The sequence below is a fragment of the Chlorocebus sabaeus genome, chromosome 13, assembly GCF_047675955.1.
Source record: "Chlorocebus sabaeus isolate Y175 chromosome 13, mChlSab1.0.hap1, whole genome shotgun sequence".
Lineage (NCBI taxonomy): Eukaryota > Metazoa > Chordata > Mammalia > Primates > Cercopithecidae > Chlorocebus > Chlorocebus sabaeus.
The window spans coordinates 51803708-51828617 of NC_132916.1; the positions used below are offsets into that span (position 1 = coordinate 51803708).

The following is a 24910-nucleotide window of genomic DNA, read 5'->3' on the forward strand; positions in this document are numbered from 1 at the left end:
GAAAATTTAAGTATACTAAATATTAGCTAATACATCAATTTCCTCTACATTTTCACCCTATCCAGGCGGGGGGGGGGGGGAAGCAAAGTCAGGTAATCAAACATCATGACTTCCTCTTCCATTCTCCAATAAAAGCCGTGCCACAATCTCAATCCCCAGCTCTGGCACAATGGCTTTTCTTCCTTCCTGGGTTTGTGTACTGGTTGGTTACTTTTCTGCTTCTTTAGCAGGGACTTCCAATCTCTCAGATATAGAGCCCCCTCTGTGGAAGGACAGTCCTGGTCAGCTCAGTGACTACAGGGTAGAGAACAGCATGTACATTATTAATCCGTGGGTATCACCTTGAGAGAATGGGGATGTATAAAATCCTGTTTGAACCAGACGGCCAGGTATTTTGCAAAATTTGCACCAGAAAATGAACAAAATATTTTATGGGGATTGCCTCTGCAGTATGGCTGGCAATATAAGACAGGTAAGAATGACTCTTGTTTTCATTGTAATGATCTACCAGTAGACCTAAGAAGTGTTTGGGAAATTATACTCTGTATATACCCTACCATGTTTTTAAAAATTGGTTCTTTATCTTGCTCTCTTTTCCCTTATAGTATTTGTTTTTCTACCTATCCTTCTCCTTTTTCATAAATCCTTCTTTTGTGGGTTTTTGCATTATTATTAGAAAGTTCAATGAGGCATAAGACATAGTTATCACCTGTGAAAAGACATCACATCTCATCTTATTGAGCAGTTCACAAATATTTATTGAAATTCTACTAAGTGCCACACTCCTTTCTAAGCAATAAGATGAACCGAACAGTCAAGCGGATATACAAAGTGATGTCAAGATTAGTTTGAATTTCTTAGAGTTCTAATTATGATAAGAGGTTATAAAGAATCATCACATTGTGCATGAGGATCTTTCTCTGTAAAACATTTGCTTCCTCTTGGAAATAAAGTACCTTACAGTGTATAGACAGAAGTTACGTTTTGGGATAAAATATGCATGAATTGAAAGATACTTTTGTTCTGGTTGATAGAAGCTCATGAGAAAGAGTGGTGCCTATTTCCCAGTCCACACTGATAACACAGCCAATAAAGAAAATACTGTGTATGTGAGAGAGGTTAAGAAAAGAGTAATTTCATTTGGAAGAAAAGCAATGATTATTTTCTAATATTTACATAATGCATATTACAGTTGAAACACTTTTGGTGCTTTTTCTCACCTCACATCACAACCTTATAATATAGTTAATATTAGTATCCCCATGTCGTAGATGAGAAAACTAAGGCATTAGAGGTTATTTAGATAAAGTCAAGCTAGTGAGTGGTGGAGCAGGGGTTTGTTTTGACTCTCGATCATCTCTTTTTATGTGTATGCATATTGCTTCATAGTTTCTATTAGGAGGTAGAGGAGGAAATAGAAGAGAGAATCCTTACAAAAGCAAATAATATTTAGGACCTATAATTCAAAAGTAGAAAACTGTGTTGTTGTTAAGGAAAAGAAAAGAAATTTATTGGGGTCTAAAAAATAAAAGATAGAAAAGAATGATGGGAATACCAACATATATCATTCAGAAATAAATGCTTTTTATCTACAAACAAAATCTATGTGGTTAAGCAGTAGTTACAGCCAGTTCCAAAATGTGTATAATAAATACAACTGTGCATCCTCTCTCCTCCAGGCAGATTAGCTGATCCAACCCGACAGACAAACTGTGGCTATGAATCTGGAGATCATATGTGCGTCTCTGTGGACAGTTGGTGGGCTGGTATGTTCGTTTAAGTGGCAAAATGGATATTAACCTTTCCTGAAAGAAAGTATTCAAATCTAAAATCTTAGAGACAGAGACAGAACTAAAACAACCTTGTTCCTATTTTAAAAAGGAATCTACTTCACCATGTACCTTATGGTCTTTAGGTCACATTAAGAGATTTAACAACCACAACGTCAATAATGATTCCTTAGGACATATTCAGCTTTTCACAGAACGACGAAAATAAGATTCTGCAAAAGCAATGGCCTCTGAGGGGCCAGTTCTGGCAGTAAGTGGGAGGTCCAACTGGTAACAAAGAATCTCCAGAATAAGGAACGATGAGAAGTGAGACATCAAGACAAATGATGCTTTTTCATTTTGCTCAGACCAGATGTGGTTAATATTGAAACCCATAAACATGCCAGAGATTAATACCTACTTCAGTTCATTATACCAATCAGTAATCTCAGGCTTTAATCATATACTTTAATGCTAAAATAACCAGAAGGTATTTTCTAATTCTTTCGTTTAATTTTATGCTTTAGTAATGGAAACAATTTATACCACAAATCCTTAGAGGTATTTCCCAATAGTTAGAAACATGACCACATTAAATTTCACTTTTTCAGAGCGACACACATCATATGTATCCTTAAGCATTTTCCTCTTACTACCCCTAATTGTTCTTTTAAAAGACCCACAAATAATAGTGGCCACAGAACTAGAATTCAGAGTTTGTTATTCTTAGATTGGTTTAGTAGTTTGGAGGATTAGCCAGCTACACTGTGGCACAGGACTCCATTCACAAATGCCTGTCTAGGATGAAATATTCTACGTCACTGATTTCTAGTGGAAATCAGTATAAGCCTAATATCCAACTAATGAAAATGTCTGAGTCTGCTGGAATAGGTTATACATAGGTAAAATTTTTAAAAATGTAAAAATAGTCTTCTTTGGTTGTCAGTCCAATTATCCAATGATCTATTGTCAAAACTGACCCAAAATTTTTGCTTTAAAGGCATAAAATAAGATAAAAATGTAGTTATATCATGGTTACAAATTAAACTTACATATATAAAATAGAAAACATTCATTTACCAAAGCTATAATCATGTTAAAATATTTTAGAGAAAACTACAAATACAATTCACAATAAAACCGTAACGAGAGGTTTTGTACCATTCTGAGGAAAAGTTGATAACTTTCTTCCATTTCTACTTAATACTTTGAAAAGTGACTATTATTAAATCCATTAAAATTACTTTTTGTTTTAAAATATTATAGTCAACTACTTTAGCCAACATGTTATATATTTATGATTATGGGGTTATTAACAAAACACAATCAAAGTTATGTATTTGACCCTTAGGGGGATTTTTGCTCAATATTTTTTTCCTAGTGTTTAGCTTTCATCATGTTTCTGGGTCTGTGAATTTTTTTAATGACTTATGCCTTCCTTAAAAATATCCTCTTTGAAATTTGTTAGTGCTTGTGGTAATAATAAATCTTTTGTTCTTACAGATTTGAATTATTTTCTGTCTTCATTACCCTTTCTTGCTGCGGTTGATTCTGGTATAATGGGTATATCATCAGACCAAGTCAGGCTTTTGCCCCCACCCAAGAATGAGAAGAAGTTTTGTTATGATGTTTCTAGCTGTCGTTCATCCTTCCTTGAGACAATGAACAAGTGGAACACCTTTTACCAGGTTCCGTCTTTATAATCTTAGGAGATAGGAAGAGAATTTATTTTGTGATATCATTTCATCTAGGATTTTTTTGTGCATTGCATAATATTTTCCTTAGTATGCAAATGTAAATTGTTATGCATGATATATTAAAAATATATTGTATAGTAGAGTGTTATGAGTAATTAATACCTACTGCCTCAATACAGCATTAACATAAATCTATCCATTCTTCTTGCCTCAAATACATTATAAAAAATGGTGAGCATACAGGATATTTGGCTGAATGGTGAAGAGGCTATTCTGATTAATTGAATCTTCATGTCCACTAGGATATTAGAAGAAATTTGACTAAAATCAATGAAGAAAAGATATATTTACTAGTACTTTAGTAGATTATTGCATTAGTTCAGATCTAATGAAATATTTTAATAAGATATTTTTGTTACTCATGATTTTATGGTAATTTTAGCAGCGTTAATAGGAAAAAGTAAAGACCTTATGATCTGTATAAAATATAAAGTCTGAAAATACTTGAGGTTCAATATTTACAGATGCATATGCTATTATTAAAACTAATGATATTTTTGTGTTCTTTAACGAGTGTTAGGCATTAAGGCCATATACATATTTTTACTTAGAAATAAAATTCTTCTTTTATGTAGAATATTGCTAAATTATATATCTGAACATGACTAAATTTCAGGGAGAAGTATTGTATAGTTGCTTAAATATTAATACATTTGTCTTCTTTACCTTAGTATTTGCAGTCACCTTTTAGTAAGTTTGATGATCTGTTGAAGTACTTATGGGCTGCACATACTTCAACCTTGGCAGATACTATCAAAAGTTTTGAAGACAGGTAAGAATGTATCTTTAAAGTATCTTTATTTAATATGCTAAATAATTCTGGGCATTATTTATATATTTTTCTTCTTCTTCTAGAGTATTTTTCAATCTTTATATTAAATAATAAGCCTAACCATTGGAGATTATAATGAGGATGTGTAAATATTTTAACATGATCAGGCTTAAAAAGGTGTTTTATGAAGAAAGGGAAAATTTTGAGGAAAAAAGCCTTGCATGAAGAAACAAACAAACAAGCAACAGGCAACACATTTTCCTAATTGTACAAGACAAAATAAAATATAAATATGTAGATGACCTTTATTATTTAATCATAGACACTGTTACAAGAAAAACTGTAGACAGATAAATGTAGCAGAGTTCACTTAAGCAATGAATGATTCATTAATCAGTATCATCCTGAACCAGTAGAGGTTCAGAGAGCTTCACCCAGTGATGTGGGCAGGCAGTATTTATAGACAGAAAAAGAAAGTGACATATAGAAACACTTTGATTGGTTACAGCTCAACATTTGCCTTATTTGGACATAGTGTGATGAGAAATTTGCCTTACATAGGCATGGTTTGATCAGTTGGCAGCCTGTGATTGGCTGAAGCTCAGCTGCCATGATTTGATGAGACTCATATTTGTTACAAGAAAATACTCTTAAGTTCGATTGCAGTTTGTTTACAAACTACATTAAGTTGCAGTTTGCTACATATGGTGGCAATTTTAGACCAAATTTAATTTAACAATTCCCCACCTTTTGGTCTGCCTCTCAATTTTGAGAGATTGACCAAAACCTTGGACATTGACACCACTCTCTGTCACTTTCATCATTGATTGATTTGGTATCAGTATGGAATTCACAGTTCACACATCAGGACAGTTGACTGGTTATTTATGTTCTCTTTATGTTTTCATTATTCTAATTTTAGTGAGACCATTTGACATAGAATGAATAGCTGCATAAGAGGATTTAAGACTCTGGGGAGGTAAAGGTGTGCCAGGCAGACTATTATGATGGCTATCAGGAGGCTGATACTAAGAGACTGAAGGAGCCTCCATCCATCAATTGAACCAACACAAATCAAATATATAAATAATAAGCCAGAATAAAAATCTACTTGTTTTAACCAATTAGCTTGTTTGCTGATTTCTTACAACTGAGCTTCTACTCTACCTGATAAATTTACTTAAGTACAGCAGGGATTGTTAGCTAGTGCACATATTCCTCCCTAAAGGTAGTCCAAAGCAAGCCGGTTACCTAATATGCCTTTAGCAAGAAAATCTAAAGAAGTTTGCTGGACAATTATAGTGTTTGCAATAGAATCAGTTATAGTAACTAATGCATGAGACATATTTCTAAGCATAACCTCCTTTACATTTATACAAAGCCAGGGAAGGAATTTTCTACCCAACAATACCCATTAAGAAGAATTCATACCTGCTGGTAAACTCCTCTTTATTCCATAGTTCAAATTAAGAGTTACAGACCAATATCAAGTTTCCAATTAGTTATGGAGTGACAGGAGTACCCTTGGAATCCCTTAATTGCCAGTGGCTCCTTATTTTGCAATTATTGAGACATGGATTTGCCCACATATATGGTTGGTTGTTAAATCCTCCACAAATAAAAACATATTCCGGAAGAACCCTACAGATAGTCTCCTGTTTGAGATGCCTTGTGCATTATGAGTCAGCATTATGAGTCAGCATTAGTAATATTTGTCTAAGGCCTCATTTTTTAATCATTGTATGGTTAGAAGATACTGACAACTAAAGGATTAAGGTTATAAATTTGCCTACAAATGTCGAATTATCTTCCTTTTGTTTTTCAAATTCAATTCTGGCTTAATTTAACTACCAAACTCTCATTATAGGTTTTGCCTACTGTTAGATTTAAACAGGCAATCTGAATATTTCAGTCTAAAAGTCTAGCTGTTTAGAAAGAACTAGATATTGCACATGGAATATCAGTGAAATTTCTTACAGGATGAACCAGAGTATCTCTAAGATCATGTGAGGATTTAGGTTTAACATGACATATGCAATACTCAGTTAAGTTCCATGCAGAAGTAATTGATTATGAAATCTTCATTATCACATTACATTGCCATGTATAAACAGAAAAGAAACATGGGCCAAAAAGGAAAGGGGGAAAAAACTTCATGTTGACAGAGGAGAAAAGACTTTATTCATGATTTTGGGAAAGCTGTCTACATCAAGGATGCCATCTTCTTCTGGGGGGAAAAAAAAACTTCCCTAGTAAGCTTTACCTAGAGGTCTCCAGTGGGTGTACAGTTCCAAGGGTCTGGAGGGGTTCTCTCAAGTTGAGAAATGTGGATCCAAGACTCAAATCCCTGAAGTTGTGCTGCAAAAAAGAGCTTGGTGTGGTCCCTTCTGATGGAGTTCAAGGGCAGTCTTTCTTTGGTGTCATTTCCAAAAGAACTGATCTCTAGGTTCTAGATCATGAATGATCTGGTTGTTATTAGTTGGTGGGCCACAAAGGGCTTCTTTCATCTAGTGAAAATATGCTTTAGCAAAATGCATTGAAGCCTCACAATTTTGAGTCATATCAGAATTTAGAAAAACATGAGATATATGAGGTTTTATTATTAGAGACATAGGCCTTCCAATAACTATTTCACAGAGTCAATCTGTCTTTTCCTACAAGAGTGGATTTGATTGCTATCAATCAGTAGGACCTTTGACCAATGCAATCCAACAAATTCCGTTAGCTTTGTCTAATGCCACTGTGTTTCTAATACCTTTTTAAACTGTTTTACAACTTTTCTGGTAAAATGAGTACCTATATTGCTAGAGATGTTTCCAGGAATGCCCCATAAAGACACTTTCCAATAACCTTTTCACTATTGTGATAGCATTAGCCTTCCTGCATAGAAAAACACCTATAAAACCAGAAAATATGCACTGAAGGTGACAAATGAATTAAATATATTTGTCTGTGTTCAAATGATCCAGCATGTGCCAAAAATGTATCACTTGAGGTTTTTATTATATTACCAGCATTATCAGTTTAACAAACCAAATATTGGTGATAAGAATAGTCACTTCACCAATATTTTCCTCATTTCAGAACAGTCACTCCACCAATATTTTCCTCATAATTTGGATTATTTTATCTCTTCATTGATGAGTATAGAGCTTTTAATAATGGAAGTTTTTAGGACCCAGGAAGGACTAGGAGGCCATCTGTGCATTCCATGAGTCCATATTTAACATTGAATTTATATATTTTTTAATATATTTATTATATATTATATATTATAAATTAAAATTTTAATTTTTTAAAAAATATTTTTTTAAAAGTCAGTTTTGATTGGTACACCCAGCACTTTGGGAGCCCAACCTGGGCGGATCATGAGGTCAGGAGTTCCAGGCCAGCCTGGCCAATATGGGAAACCCCGTCTCTACTAAAAATACAGAAATTAGTCAGGCATGGTGCCGCATGCCTGTAGTACTAGCTACTGGGGAGGCTGAGGCAGAAGAATTGCTTGAACCCGGGGGCAGAAGTTGCAGTGAGCTGAGATTGTGACACTGTACTCCAGAGACTGGGGACTGGGTGACAGAGTGAGACTCCATCTCAAAAAAAAAAAAGTCAGTTTTGTATTTCCAAATCAGGTCAATAGCTTGCTTACTAAATGGGTTATCATAGGTAATTTGACTTGAGTCAATCTCATGATATTTGTTCAAATTGCTTATCTAAACAACTTCACTTCTGGCTGACATAGCATGAAAATCTGCCAAAACATTTTCTTAGTAATCAATTAATTCTTGTTTGACTTAATGTTGGTTAGAAGTTTTATGAATCAATCAGTCTCTTTGTAACAGTTCTGGGAATTCTCATTCGGTCCAATGGGATGATCAGATTTCTAGGAATTTCATAAAATTTCTGGAACATATATTAATAACACATCCATACAAATACAACTTAAAGAAAGTTTAACATTACTTATCATTTGATAATGCTTTCCATATTATTTATCAGATAGGCCCAATTACTTTAATATCTCTCTTTTTATAAGGAGGGCTATCTTTCTGAGATGTTCCAAAGGCCCACCTGCAAAGTCCCAAAGTTAATTTGAGGTCAATAAAAATACTTGATTTAGAATTTCATTTTTTGGAAGCTTGCCAAAAATATCAAAGGTTTAAAATACTTGATAAAATAGGATCACAGATCACTTCTAAATATTAATAGTCATCCATTTTAACCAGAGTGATAATTTAAAGATTTTAAAGGCAAACAGAAAAATTACAGTTATAGAAAAAACTTCGATCTTTTATAGAGAGGACTCAGTTGTTTACATGATCAAAAAACCAAATGAAGACAACATGAAGCACAGGAAATTATCTTAGTAAAATACAGAATCTTTGTTTTCTAGGACAATTACTTCAAGGGTAAAAAAAACTTTTCACAATGTCCTACTAAGAACAGACCAATACTCCAAGAAAACCTTGGCTTAACACAAGGAAACAAATTCTAATTTTGCATCAGTGTACCTTTGATATTAATGCTCAATTTTTAGAAAAACATAGAAATAATTCTCTTCTAATTTTAGCCAACTTGATCAACACAAATTTTTTCACAAGATTTATCTTTCACAAACCTTTTATAACTTTCTTATACATTCTGTACTTCTTCTTTTCTCATTTTGGAACAACAGGTCATTCTATACCAGGATAAAATTTGCTCTTCTGTTTCTTGGACAAAACAAAACATCCTCATATATTATAGCTTTTCTTACCAAAAGCACATTTTACCTGTCTACTTTCATATAGCTTTGTTTTCTTTATTTCTAACTATTTCAGTTATATATAATTAAGAATCTTAACTCCTATTAACCTTAATTTCCAGTGAACACTAGGAAACAAGCAATTGTGAACTGTTGTACCAGTAATCTGTAGACTAATAAATCTATGAATTATACTTTCCAGAAGCGTGTGTTTTCTCCTGGTGAATTTGTCAGTGTGGCACAAAATACGTTTATTAACCATCCCAAATACCTTTGGTCCCTCTGCAATAAAAAACTGTAGAAGAGGCACAATATTATCTCTATTGGACTAAGCTTTGATTTTTTTAAAACTTGCTCAAATTCCTACCTAAGGGGTCTGGGGAGTCATGCCCTATGAACCATAAATTGTCATCAGGTGGGTTTTATTTAACCCTATGTATCATAACTTATTTCCAACATGACTATGGCATATGTGACAAAGAAGAAAAACAAAATATTTTACCCCAAAACATGTTTCTTTGCCATATTTTGAAATGGCTTGCAAAGCTGTCCTTCTTGGGGGAAATTTGCATTTGTAAAGAATCTCTGTTAACATAGCTAGATCTTTTTCTTCCAGGCCCTCCCAGTCCTGAAGAGATTAACTGAGAATCTAGCACTTTTTAAAGGTCTGAATAGGAAATATTTGTCATCTATTTTCTCTAAAGCAGCCACTATGAGACATCAAAAGTACCATAGTCGTCACATTCTTTTATTTTAACTTGAATATTTTCATTAATCCCAGGTCTTTAGACAAACTCAAACAATTGTTGAACCAGAAAATGTTTAAATTTTCCTATAGCCTGGATCCACCCCCACCCCCCTATTTCAAATCGTCCAGCCTTTCTGGACCAAACAAATGTATTTCTCAAATGTATTTTATTGATGTCTCATGCTTCTCTAAAACGTATAAACCAAGCTGTACCCCAGCCACCTGGGGCACATGTTTTTGGGACCTCCTGAGGGCTATGTCATGGGCCATGGTCACTCTTATTTGTCTCAGAATAAATCCCTTCAAATATTTTACAAAGTTTGACTCCTTTTGCTGACACTATTTTTCAGGTTTTTTTCTTTTTGGGCCTGAGAATTAAATTGTTGTTTGTATAGACTTCCCTCAGCCTCAACTTTCCATTCTCGATGATAAGGCTGTTAAGAAAAAAATTTTGGTATACAAAGGACATCTTTCACGTGGGAATTTTATCTTGCTTATGTCCATTTAACTTACCTGTTTTTAACAATTATGTTTGAATGGCTCATAAAAATCAAATGTTAATCAACTAGTGATTTGCTTATTTTTTTGTCTGACAAATTTTGTAATATAGAGATGACATAAGCTTATTTTTTTCTACCAGGTTTACTGTAGTAATGTAAACGTGCAAAGCATTTGGGTTAGTTCTTGTTTTTCTGAAATAATACTTAAATTATATAGGCACTTATTCTCCTTGAGTCAATTAAATACAGCTCTTTCATAATTTAAGTTTGGCACTGTCATAAGGAAATAGAAAAATATCACATACATATCATGCATACAGACATATATAAACATATAGACCAAAAGAGATCTTATTGAGATGGGAGAGCTCACTGGACCCCTTTGCAGGACTCATAACAGGGGTGTGGCTTGCTTACTTGGCCACCATGTTCAAATGCCCTATGGGATGGGGTACATGCAGGTGAGTGGGTGCCAGGGCCAGAGGCTGGGGCAAGTGCTTTTGGGCTCTGGCCTAATGGTACCATCTAGGGGTGTGTTACAATTAATGCTCTTTCAGTAGTTACTGTCCATGGATGATTAAGTGTTAACCAGCTCAGTGAAAAGTCAGGGTGACAGACTTTTACATCCTGCCCTCTTGGTACCCGGGTACTTGTCCAGTGTTCAGGAAGAATTAGGTCACATGGACCTGAAGGATGGTGAATGTAGACATTTTATAGAGTAATGGAGGCAGCTCTCAGTGGGATAAATGGGGAGCTGGAAAGGGGATGAAGTGGGAAGATAACAACTCCTCTCTGACTATCCTGCTGCCTTTTCAATGTACAAATGTTTCTTCTCTTTTTCTCTGCCGCACCACTCTGCTCCTCTGCCAGTGGAGTTTGGGGTTTTTATGGGTATGGGATGGGGGACATGGAGGGCCAGAGTAGTTTTGGAAAAAGCAACATTTGGGTGGGAAAACAGAGATGTGAAGTTCTCATTTAGGGCCATGGGCCCAGGTTTATGGATGGGGACTTTGCTGGGGAACTGCCCTCTTCTACCCAGCATTTCTCTGCCTCCTGTCCATATTATTATGATTTTATTCTAAAAGTTTTAGTCATGTGCCAGGCACACTCATTAATTTATTAAAGAATATCTGGATCCAAAATTGTCTTTTTCTGGCCAATGAAGCAGACTATGTGCCCATATGGCCAAAACCCTCCTTTACGTGTGTGTGTGTATGTGTGTGTTAGTGAGAGAGAGAAGAAAAAGATGAAACTTTTGGAAGTGTTCACTTACAAGTTTCTGAATAGTTCCTTAGTTTTTTCCTTAGCTCTCTCCAAATTTGCATTTCCAAAGGAATGTCTCTTACATAAGGTCAGGTAGAAAATTTACATTTCAGAGATAAAGAGCTTAGACTTCAAGTTTAAATAACATCATTTGCCTAAACCAAGAAATAAGGGTATAGGTAAAGGCCCAGTTAAGGCACAATGGCCATGAAAAGTACCTTAAACAAAGGCAAGGCTTGTTATGTAGATTTAAAACAATGCCTTTTTCATTGTAAGTTTCTAGTGACCTAGTCCTCCTTTTGTTGCCAGTGTAGAAAAGGAGACAGTCTTACAAATTGAGATTTTCCTTACAGATGTGATTTTTTCATATTAGTCAAGAAATTTTTTATGTCCATACTCAGCAGAGAAACTTTTAATCTTATAGTCACAGATTAATTAATATTTTAGGTTAGTTTGTTTTCACAATTGAATGACAGACCAATAAGTAGTTGTTTTTCCAAGAAAGAGTTTTTGGGTATAGTAAAGATTATGACAGCAAGAAAGAGGTAAACAGAATTGGCAGCACGGATAACGAGCAGGGGTTTTAAAAGCACAGTTTCAGTTCACTGAGAAGCCACGGAGAAGCAGGATCAAACTGAAAAAACAGAGAGGGCTAATTCTTACAAATGTTTTTCTGAAAATGATCAAAGTGTCAATTAGACAGGATTGAACACAGGGACTTTCCAGATTTGATATGAACCCTCTCCTCCCACAAAATCCACCATTCAGAGTTTTTCTTTCTGAGGGAATGGTTGGTTATTACGCCAAAAGTGAAGCCTTTGTGGTTTCTTCTGGTGGGGAAACAGTACAGACAAAGGGAGTGGATTCGTCAGATGGCTGGTGTAAAAATAGACAGTTATTTTTTTTTACAACGGCTTGGCTGTTTACAATAAAAGCAGACATCTCAATGCACAAATTTCTTTAGTTTGGGCCCCTCTTGGTTTGGGTTTTAAAATAGGTGTGAATAAGTCTTTTTTGTCCTTGGAGTTGTTGTAACTATGAAGACAAGCACTTGTTTGCATTTTGTAAGGAGTTTTCTCACTGTGGCCACTGTAATTCTAACCGTTGGTAAGATTCACCCATTTCTCTAGAAAAGCATAACTTCTGGGTCCATAGTTCTTTTTATTTTATTTTATTTTATTTTTAATTTTTTTAACATTAAATTCCCTGAAGTTCCAGATGGAGGAGTTCCAGAATCTTTGCATCCAGATGAAATCATGATTTCCTATCTTTTGGTAACGAGACCTACCTACTGAAGGCAGTCCAGTTTCTGTCTGACCCAGTCAGACACCTGAGGCCTCCCTATAGGACCCACTTCTGTTTCTGTCATGACTTTTAAATATGGACCAGATCAAAAAAATGCTCAAATGAATTCAAAGAGCTTAAAACACAAGTTCATGGAGTTTGAATCTAAGAAAGAACTCACCCATAACCCCAGTTGCCATAAGAGTGTAAGTTTGGCACTATCATAAGGAAAGAGAAAAATATCACATATATATCATGCATACAGACATACATAAACATATAGACCAAAACAGATCTTATTGAGATGGCAGAGCTCCCTGGACCACTTTGCAGGACTTGTAGCAAGAGTGTGGCTTGCTTACTTGGCCACCATGTTCAAATGCTCTGTGGGACGGGGAGCATACAGGTGAGTGGGTGCAGGGGTTCAGTGAGCACAATGAGCCCTGGAAAGGACTTTTGCTTGGTCACTTGGTGCTTCTGGGGGTTGCTGGAGGTCTATTTTGTTTTGGTGTCTCTATTCATGTTAGTGGCTTTCCTCAGGTATCCGGTAATATTTGACTGTCTACTCAAATTTAAAAATAATCACTTAGAAGACCTGACTGTGTGAGTGGAAGTTTTCAACTAAGAACATATCTCTCAAGTAATCTTGCTGGGTTGTTTAGGTAACCTTTTAAATATTGACACTGTTGTAGAAAAAAAATGGGTTCTTGTCACACAACCAGGAAAAGTCAGGCACAGATGCTTTGAAGGGTGAGGGGAATGGAATTTATGGGGCAAAAAGGAAAAAGGAAAAATTATTCTCAGCAAACCAAGAGAGAGTCCTGCTAGCAAGTTTCCTACCTCACAGTTTGAACACCAGGCCACCACTCCAGCTGAAAAGAGCAGGCTCCTCCCCTGTGTAAGGTGCAAATTCCCTGTGGCTCCACCCCATGCCGCCAGTGAGTATGCTGGCATGCTCAGACAAGGCCCTGGGCAGGTTTCCTCATCTGCACAAAAGCATCTGATGTAAACACTTGTGGGGCAGGTTGGAGATTCTCTGGGGTCCCCTTTTCATCTACCTAGGCATTTGGCTGTCTCAACACTATGGTTCCAATAACTTCAAGTCTTTTCTCTTGAGCTCACCCAGTTTCCAGAAGAGACACTTTCATTCACCTGCTTCAGAAGTCAAGGCATCACTGCTAGTATTATTGAAAGTCAAGAGAGAATGAAGAAGCAAGGAGAGGGCGTCTTTGCATTCAGTATATCATTTCCACTTACATCCCCTGTATCCAAGGTGGTGTCCCTACCTTCAACCATGATTAGTTCACACAGTGCAACGACCCTCTGTTCTACCCTTTCCAGGGCGAGCAGTGGTAGTTACCTACTATTTGAAATCTGGAAGGAAATCTTTGTATATGATTGCTTCTTTAAAGTCTTTTAATCTCCCTGATTTTAGCAATCTCCTTTCACCCAGAGGGTATTACTCAGACTTAAATCGAGGAGAATTCTACAAATTATATCAGCATTATTTTTCTGTTTTCCTCTCTGGTTGCTTAAAATTTAGTTTTCTTGATTCTACTAAATCTTTTCAACTAGTTATTTTCAATTTCCAGCTTCCAAAATCTGTTGTTCCCCACATGTTCTGATTTTATTTCTTCTGTCATTTTAATGGAGATTTGGTAGGTTGCAAAAGTACAAGTATTTGTTAAAAACAGCATTTTTACTAAAAAAACTCTTTTACCTAAAAATTCCCTTCTATTGTCTCTTTAATTGGGATCAGTTCAGAATATAATAAAATATTGTGTTATGGATACATTTATATATAGGTGCACTATTAATAAAGCAAAAAATGCATATTTTCTATTAATTCACCTCACTGAAAGTTTAATAATAGTTCCTCAGGCCATTTGAATAGTTTCAAAGCCTTATATTGGTGAAAGGTAAATCTTTTATTGTGATTATTATGGAAGATTTCAAATGCCCACTTATGTGCTCTGATTTGTTAATCTACCTGTTTATGAGGTCTGGTTTATCAAGGTCTATGAATTCATATTACAAGATTCAAGGCTAATGATTGTTCCTTGAAATGAAGTAATAGTGTACAAATTAAGACGTTTTGTTTTGAAGTTACACAGACCTGAGTTTTAAATCCTGGCTCTTTTGACCTAGGAATACAAATTGGGAGAAACTCAATTTTCTTATTTTTAAAGTAGCAATAACAATAGTATATGCCACATAGTGCAATTTTGAGTATTAATTAAGAAATCCATAAGTTATGTTTAATGTACTACTGGCATATGAGAAATATTCAGTATAAAGTAACTATTATCACCATGACAAAAAGCAGTAGTAAAGAACATGGGTTTTAAAGGCAGATAGATTGACAGGGTTTAAAACAGGGCCCTGCAATTTACTATGTGTGTGGCCCTGAGTTAAGTTAGCTTTGTTTGAAAGAAACCAGCGCAATCAACAACCACTAAACCTCAGTGTTGTACAACTGTGTTTATTGCTCAGATGTCTGGGGTTTAAATAAGCAGCTTTGCTGGTCTTTCCTGGGTTCACTCTCATGTTGGCTGATTTTGATTGGCTGCAGCAGGGATGACTGGGGAAGCTCAGCTCTGTTCCCTGACTCATTCTGCATCAGACAAGCCTGGTTGTTTTCCACAGTGATGGCAGAATTGCAAGAAAGAATAATCAAATTGTGAAAATGCATTTCAAGTTTATGCTATGCCAAACTAGTTAATATTATATTTTTTATGTCAAGTTACATGACTGAGTCAGGAGTGGGAATATCTGCCTATCACCTAATGTAGGAAGAACCAGTACTGAGAGTTACAGAGCAGAAGACAGAATTGTAGGGATTGGTAAAGAACTAGGGCCATGGTTGCAATCTATTACATACTGTGAAATAACCCTAAAAGCTCATCAATTACTTTCTTTAGGTAAATATATATTAAGGAGTATTTACTTGAGACAATACTGAATATTTTGTAGCTTGCATATACTCAAATAAAACTCTGTGGCTCTGTATCCTCAGATTGGCTGACTTACGTATACTTGTGTTTCTACTTTATGTGAACTATTTCAAGTGTACTTTAATTCTTTCTTTAGTGACTCCATTCTATCTGATCATTAGGTGAACTGACCAACAAATCATTCAACTGATGCATCTGAAGAGTTTATTATTGAATTTCTTCACTGCTCTTGTGATTTCTGTGTATTGAACTGCTGCCCTCATCTCTTCTCTCCCAGTGATTCTGACTTACTTCCAATTTGTTTAGTACATTGTTACTAGAGCTCTGTGGCCCTTGCTCAAAATCTTTATGACTTCACATTTCCTTTCATCTTTGCTTGGTGGGTGACTGTAATGTATCAAGGGGAATTGAATCCAGACCAAACACTTCTGTCATCAACAATCCAACTCTGCCCACCCTACCACTTCCAAGTATAGAGCAGGGAGGATCCCACAAGAATGGGTGTCAAACAGACAATGGGTATTATCTGGGTTGTGTTACAGTTTATTTAATCTCAACAAGCATAATGCAAGCACCTTCAGTTTAATGGATCCTTTCTATGTTGCTGTCAAAATAAAATCAGATAATCTAATTTCTAGACATTATAATAGAAATAACTAGAGAAAAAAATCTTCAAATATGTGAATGATATGATGTTATGGGAATATAGAAGAGAAGAAAGTGGTAGATTCCACCTCAGGTGGGCTGGAAAGCTTTGTGAAGAGCATAATATCTATGATGAGACTTGAAACAGAATGTACCTGGTGAACCACATGGTTAGTATACAACGTCTCAGGGAAAACAAGTCTGTTTGCAAAACTACAAGTTGTTCAGCATGATTAAACAGCTGATAGAAACAGAAGATGTGACTTTTATAGTTTTAAAAACTACTGAATATACCTTTAATCTTTCCATTGTAATTATTTGTCCCCATTTCTTAGGGGAAGCTAAACTTTCTCACCTATTATGGGGAAAAATAATTATAGAGGCTTTTGTAATAATTACAGAGTCTTTTCTAACAATTACAGAGGCTTTTTCTCTACCCGAGGCTTCCTGTGGTAGAAAATGCCAATTATTTCGAAATTAGATAGTAAAAATCAGACATCTTTTTTTCTAGAAAGCTCAATGTTTCTAGGATTCCATGGCTTCAAGAAATCAAGAGTTTCACAAAGGATATTTAAGTCTAGCAAAAATTTTGCTTTAGACCTTTGATATTTATCTCTACACTGGCAAAGAGTATGATTTAAAAATGCCTTACTTTTGGTTATTTGGTGGTATTCAAGTATAATGTGCTGAATTAAAGAAGATAAAATGCAATGTAAAATGTAAACAATTAATGAGATGATTCTTCCTAGATTTAGAAGTTTAATGAGCCATCTTCACACCTCCTGAGGGATGGAATAAAGTCATCACATTATCAATGCTATTTTCTAAATTATAAAATTATGAATTTAGTTTGTTGGCAGGAACCAATTTTTTCTGAAGGTAATGAGGTTGAAATTCTGAGGTGACTAATTATAATTAAGTACTTTTCCATTTGTCTTTTAGATATGATTATTATTCTAAAACAGAAGCACATTTTGAGAGAAGTTGGGTACTGGCTGTGGATTATTTAGCTGCAGTCCTCTTTCCTACAACCTTGATAAGAGCATATAAGTTCCAGAAGGGCCTGCCACCGCGAATTCTTCTTAATAATGATGTAGCCCCTTTCATCAGTGACTTTACTGCTTTTCAGAATGTAGTCCTGTTTATTCTAAATGTGCTTGGCAATGTGGATAAATCTACAGGTAAGAACCTTAAAAGAATACTTTTAAAAATCAATAATATGTTGAAAAAGTAGAGGAAGAAATAATAATTAAATCAGTGATATAAACATTACAGCATTCCAAAAATAAAATGATTTCCTGTGGGTATCCATTCTATTCCTTTAGCAATAATCACTCTTGATATCTAGAACCATTTAATGAGCACACATTTTAATCCTCTTACATACGGCCTGTCCTTTCATCTGGAGACCATGTTGAAACTTGAAGTTGGCAAACCAACTGAAACACTCTTTTTTTTGTTCTACATACTGATATATATTCCTTATTTTGATCATCAGATCTTTTTTTAAAAACAAACAAAAAACTTTCTACTTTGCTCTTAAAGAAAATGAAGACATTTCAAAAGAAAACCTGCCATGATTAATGAAATTACTAGCAATTTGGCTTACCTGAGTTCCCCTGATCCAGTACTATTAGTCATGGAAGAAGGGTTTTATTCCAGCCCTTCAAATGCTGGATCTTCTAGTGAGTAAAAAAAAAACCACAGGATTCTTTATTTACCAGTTTGAAAGTGACTGTATCATTCCCATTTGCCATACATGTACTGAAGCATTGAGCCAAACTTAAAACATAATTATATTATTAATGTTTTTCAAAGCAAAAACATCGAGTCTGAAAGATAAAAATGGAGGAAATTAAACATGAATAAATTAAACCTATATTGTAAAAAAATCTCTGCATCAGTTAGAGTAACAAAAACATCCAAACACTTTATAGACTTCATACAATTGAAATTTTTCCTTTGGTTCTAGTGTGGCATTCTCTGTCAGTAGGCAGCTTCCCTTCACACAGTGAGTGAGTAGCAGAGCAAGTCTCCTTCACTCTGTGAAAGTTTTTCTTGGAGCTTTTTCCCAAAAATGAGTTGATCCAATTTATTCTGTTTAATAGATGTTTAGTGTTATTATTAGTTATTGCTAATAATATAACAATGACATTTTATATATGTTTTTTTGTTACATAATGTATTATTTTACCACCAAATTCATAGAAAGAACATGAAAAAAGTTGGTAAGTCAGATATTGCCAAATGGTATTGCCAATAATGCGATGAATGACATACCATGTTTACTTTTCTTTGTATAATTTATGATTTTACCCCTAAATTAGTAGAAAGGAAATGAAATAAAATTATGAGCCATATATTGTCAAAAGGTACTTTAAAAAATTTGCAAGAGTTTACATGTAATAATTTTGTATCTTTTACAGGTTATCTTTGTACAGAAAAATCTAATGTATCTAGAGGTCATTCGGAATCTAGCTCTAGAATTTATGGAAATAACTCCTGAAACATTTAAATTGAAACTTCAAGAAATGATTAATGAATTAAAAATGAAAAACTCTAACTTGACAATCAGTAATTTCAAAAAATTAATGTAATTATGACCATGTAGTTTTATTTCTGATGTTTTTGATTTATGCTTATTTGTTAAAATCTTGTACATGTATTAAAAACTTAAATGCATTCAAATTAAAAGTGATTTTGCTCATGATTTTAAAATTCATTAATAATTAAAATGTTTAAGATAAAAGTAGATTGCATTATGCTACCAAAAAAAAACTGAGAAATTAACGAACATATTAAACTTGTGTAGCTCTTTTGTTGTTATCCTATCATCAAATTTCATAACATTTAGACTAATATATATTGCTGATTTATAAACAAAATACAGATCATTTTGAAATAAAATACTGAAAGGCAGTTTAAATTTTTTAAGTTCATAAAATTGAACTGGAAAATAGAATACACTAACTCATGTGCCAGTTTTCTCTGTGTTTTTGCTGACCACAAGTTTACAGCAATTATACAATAGAGTTCCCCTCCTTTCACCCACACTTGACAATGAATTCATTATATATAAAATGTATAATTAATGAGTGAGAATACACTGGCCAGGAGGTGGTGATTTCTAGAGCTAACATGAAGCTTTCATATGAAAGTTTTCCCAGGGTCTCATTCACAGACTAAATCTACCCAGTAACTGTTGGAAAATGAAATTGGACAAATTGGTTTGAACAGATGGGTACTGGATTAGGAAAGATGTAGTTTAAATCTCAGCAGTGGTTGGGCACGGTGGCTCATGCCTGTAATCCCAGCACTTTGGGAGGCTGAGGCGGGCAGATCACTTGAGGTCAGGAATTTGAGACCAGCCTGGCCAACATGGTGAAACTCCATCTCTACTACAAATATAAAAATTAGCTGGGCCTGGTGGTGTGTGCCTGTAATCCCGGCTACTCGGGAGTTTGGGGGAGAAGAATAACTTGAGCCCTGGAGGTAGTGGTTGCAGTGATGCCGAGATCGCACCACTGCACTCCAACCTGGGCAACAGAGTGACTCTGTCTCAAAAACAAACAAACAAACAAACAACAAACAAACAAAAAACTCAACTCTAGTTTGCCAGTTGAGTTGAGCTTGGGCCATTTTTCTAGCACTGTCTGTGCTTCAGTTTACTTATTGTTAGAATTAAGATTATAAAACCTACATTGCTAGATTATTTTGGGGAGTCAATAAAAGCATAAATATAAGGGTAGCCAGTGTAGAAAAAACTGGGTTCCTGTCACATGACCAGGAAAGATTAGAATTGCAGACACTTTGAAGGGGGAGGGGAAATGGAATTTACTGGTGAAAAGGAAAAAACTCAGCAAAACAGAGGGGTTCCTGTTAACAGGTCCCCATGTCACAGATTGAATCCCAGGTTACCACACAGGAACAGGAGAGGTCAGGCTTCTACCCCCTGCAAACAGCACGAACTTCCCAAGGCTCCACCCCGTCGCCCTAGCGCGCAGGCCGATCGGAGATTCTCCAGGACCAGCAGTCTGGTTTTTCAGCCTTTGAGCTGTTTTAGGCTTGAGAGTGGGGCTTCACCGGGGAAACCCTTGGTTGCCTCCTGTCTCTATCATTCCCCTGCTAAAGAAGTACATCTAACTGCCCTTAGAATAAGGACAAGGATAAGGATAAGGTTAAGGATAAAGACAGATCTTCACTGCTTCCTGCTGACAGGGGGTGCTATTTTGGGGAAATGGCAGTCAGAGCTCCCTCAGAGGCCTATCTAAGGGTTCCTGGCAAAAGGAGCCATAGACAAAGGCTTTGGTTACATGATTGTTTGGGGTTTGATAGTCAGAAGGTGAGAAGAGACAAACTGGGTTATTAGAAAACATACATAGAAATGGAATAAGGACACCTCAAAAATCCTGAGGCCTTTTACCAGTTTGCGCAAGGAGAGGGAGTGTCAAAAAGCCTGACCGGTAATAAAAACTTTTACCCTTTTGTCAGCATGTTAGGCTTCTGTGTTCCCTTCCCCTGAGCCCAATTCTAAGCCAACCAGTTTAAGGTTTGAGAAGTTAACTCTTCCCATTTTGAAGGATGCATCTGAGGGGAGTATCCTGTAGTTTGGAGACACAATTACCTATCAGTGAAAGGGATAGATGAAAATAAAGGAAAAAAGAAGGGATTTTTTTCAGAGGAGTCCCAGGGGTTCAGAATGCATTCAAAAGGGGTACAGACTAAAGATGAACGGCTACTTTCTAGAAAGAGGGGAGCAGGTATTCCTGGTTCCTTTCTCTTCCTATCAAATACCCAACATATATGAGAGAGGGAAAATGAGGCGTTCCTCTTTCTCTCTTCTGTCCTTGTATAGCCGAGTCTTGGTGACCACAGCAGGGTGCCACCCAGGGGTGTTAAAGTGACTTTCAACCATGTTAACAGGGTGGCCTAGGGGATGGGAGTATCTGCTCTTACCCCTGTACGCCCTATCACCCTTGCTGTCAGTAGCCTTGAATTCCCTAGACCTCATTTATGCCATGGATATTAGTGTGATCTTTATCCATGGAATGAGAAGCTAGGTTTAATTGGCAGGAATCAGTCATGCTCACCTGTGTTGTGCCTTTTAACTTCTGTTATCATCTGCTTCCAGATCCCTTAGATCCAGTTTTCTATTCTAGGGCTTTGATCCAAAGCTTGGAATTGAGTTTGGGACAGAAATGTGTCTCGTGGGAGTTGCAAGGACTCCTTATCATAAGCTGAATGCTGAAGTGAAGCTGTGGAATTGAGTCTTCCTCCAACAAGGGAGAGAAAAGGACATCTTGTGACATGCCCAGATAACTGGTGGCTATAGTTATGCTTGCTAAGATTTCAGTGCATTGTGTTTGACTTTGGTTAGCTCCCTTTGTCTTACATTCCCAAAAAGGAAACCTCTGGGTTATGGGCACCCTATTCATTCCCATCACTTGGCAGGATTTGCAGGATAATTGCTCATAACCAGAATATTGATCCAGATTTTTACATTACCCATTCCCTTTTGTTTCTTCTGAGCTGCAGCTAGAGATCACTGGTTGGTTCACAAGAACAAGCAGGGTTAGTCTAAAATGTAGGCAGAAACTTAAAAAAAAGTATGAGCTAATGAGTTTAGAATTTAATGACAAATACATGATAGATTTCAAAACATAATTTCTCTCTCTCCAGTCATCATTTTTGTTAAAAAAAAATCATTAAAGGACTGAGTTGTTTGCAAAACAGTCTTTAGTTTTGTACTTGGCCTGACTATTTGCATAAAGTGCAGCAAGAACAATTATCTCTAAGTAGGCATTTTAGGTTGGCTTTGATGGAATTCTGTTCTACAAGGAATGTCAGATAAGACCTTTTAAAGTCAAGCACAGCCATGGATTAGTATCTTCAAATACCTGTGATTTGGATGATCCTCTTCCCTTAAGGTCCCAAGATAAACTTGGAGCTCCTGGGTCTGTCAGAAAGTGACATTCTTTACTGACCACAGGTCAGGAACCCTGTACAGGGACTGTGTAGATAAGAGTATGAGGCCAATTTTTCCCAAGGGGCTTTTATCAGTTCTGCAAGTCAAGCTTGATTCCTGATAGGGAAGCATACCCTTCCAGTCAAAACTTTGGTAAACCACAACCAGTTTCTCCAATTGCATCCTGTTTCAAAAGAAAATGAATTCTTATTGCACTGGTGCAAAAAACTATATTGCTATGGGTTAAGAATATTCACAACTAGTTTCCAGATTGTAGAGGAAAAAGGCAGAGAGAAACAAACATGTTCCAAGTTTTGCTCACAGGAGTATACCGGACTCTGAAAAACAAAACAAGGATCAGCAGTATTCCAAGCAAATGTCAAAGAGATTGCTTCAGTTTTCTGAGTTCAGTCCATTCAGTTAGCTTGTTTTGCTTGATGTTCATGAACATTTTAGCTCTTCATGACTCCTGTATCTCTTTCCTTCATTCCAATGTCACAATTTCCAAAGTTATCAGAAACCTGTATTTGAGAGCACCTGTCAAATTTCTATAGCTTGTTATAAACCATCTTTTAAAAAGGATTAAAATAAGGCAACAATTGTCTGTGAATAACGAAATGTCCAAGGTAGTTACAGTCAGAAACACATTTGACAATGAAGTTTGGTTATCTCTGTGATTTACAATAATTTAACATAACCACCTTAATTATGATTTATAGCATATATTTTCGACATTAGAATTTTTGAAATCCCATACAATTTTGGAACATATATTAGTATTTTCACAAAAAAGGAGATTAAACACCATTTTGGCAATCCCATTTACCTAAATATGTACCTTCCTTTTGGATACTACAGGGGTGCTCTGAAGCCTCCAAAAGCCCGGTATCAGGAAACACAATTTTGAAACTGAAGTTTGATTTTGGGAAGCCTGTTAAATATGTAGAGATTTAAAGCACAATGTTATGATTCTCTGGGATCGGCAGTCTGGTTTTTCAGCCTTCAGACTGTTTTAGGCTCAGCGTGGGCTTTCACTAGGGGACCCTTCGCTGCCTCCTGTCTCTATCACTATTGATTTTCCCCACATGTAGTAGCATCCACAAAAATCAGAAATCGTTGCAATAATTGTGTTTAGATATGGATACCTGTTCTATTGGTGGAGCAGGTAAAGTATCTTTGATGAGCCAGGGCCATGAATACATTTTGTTGAATTCACAAACACACAGATGATTTTCTATTAGCTGTAGATAATAGAGGCAGCGTAATAAACACTCTCAAAATGTTCCCAACCCATGTGAAATGTCTATACACAACTAAACCTTCATTATTACTTGAAGACAGACAATGCTGAAACAGCAAATAACTTGGATTAAAAGGAGGAAAATCAACAAATACCAGTGCCCCAGTCCCATTGGCTTTCACTTCATCTTAGCAAGCAAGGAGGGATTGAGAAAAACTGCAGATGAGAACACAGGAGAGAGAGACACTAGCAAAGGGGTTTGAGTGTGGGATGGAGTGAAAGATTAAATCCACCAGAAAGATTATTTCTAAACTACCAGAAATCCATTCTAAACATACCAACATATAATAGGCAGATCAGAGCACATCAGAGTACAATTGTATAAGACAAATTTCAAAGTAGAGCATCTTAAAGAATCAGACCTGTGACTTAAAGGGAGGAACTCTATTTAAAAGGACAAGTTTTATTTAAAGGGAAAGGCAATTTCAAGTGTCAGTTTTCCAAAAGCATAACTTCTATGAGAGGAGAAAGGCAAAAAGGAAGGGACGTAAGTGTACAAAACAAAAAACAAAAAGCACAATATAAAAGTACTTGGAGAAAGTATGGGTGAATTCCTCTTTAACTTTTGTTGGAGCACAGGCTTTCTGAGGTTAAGTCAAAACCTATGGGCAATAAAAAATAATTGATTTGATCACATAACAATGAAAAACTTTGCATCACAAAAACAATGTAAACAAAGACAGAATATAATTTATCTGGGATAAATTATTCAGAATATTCCAAACACAGACCATGTTTAAATGGCAAATATCTCTAATATATAAAGAACTCTGAAAACTCGAAGAATAAGGCTGGGAGCGGTCACTCATGCCAGTAATCCTAGAACTTTGGGAGACCAGACTGGGTGGATCGCTTGGGCCCAGGAGTTTGAGACCAGCCTGGACAACATGGAAAAACCCTATCTCTACAAAAAGTACAAAAAAATTAGACAGGTGTGATGGCATGCACCTGTGGTCCCAGCTACTCAGGAGACTGAAGTAGAAGGATCACATGAGGTCGTCCGCGCCATCTTTGTTGAGGGCGAGTGCCAAAGCTGGAGAGGCGGGGCGGCGCCAGGCGCTGCCCAGTGGGGCCTGTGACTGGAACCCCCGCTAGGCCTTTGGGGAAGCGTGACCCCCCCACCCTCAGCGCCAGCCAAGAAGGGCGTCGTCTGCTCCCCATCCCAGCAGAGGGTGGATGATCCAGGGCGGCAGACCAGGACAGAACCCCTGA

The 24910-nt window shown here is 36.2% G+C and overlaps 1 protein-coding gene across 1 annotated transcript; it reads left to right on the plus strand.

Moving 5' to 3' along the window:
• Positions 1 to 169: 169 nt before the first annotated feature.
• C13H6orf58 (chromosome 13 C6orf58 homolog) lies at positions 170 to 19015 on the plus strand. Its single transcript, XM_008007117.3, is given in 8 exon segments — positions 170 to 337; positions 339 to 371; positions 373 to 472; positions 1680 to 1766; positions 3273 to 3457; positions 4198 to 4298; positions 17376 to 17614; positions 18860 to 19015. Coding segments are annotated over 8 exon segments (993 nt in total). The 3' UTR covers positions 18940 to 19015.
• Positions 19016 to 24910: the final 5895 nt, after the last annotated feature.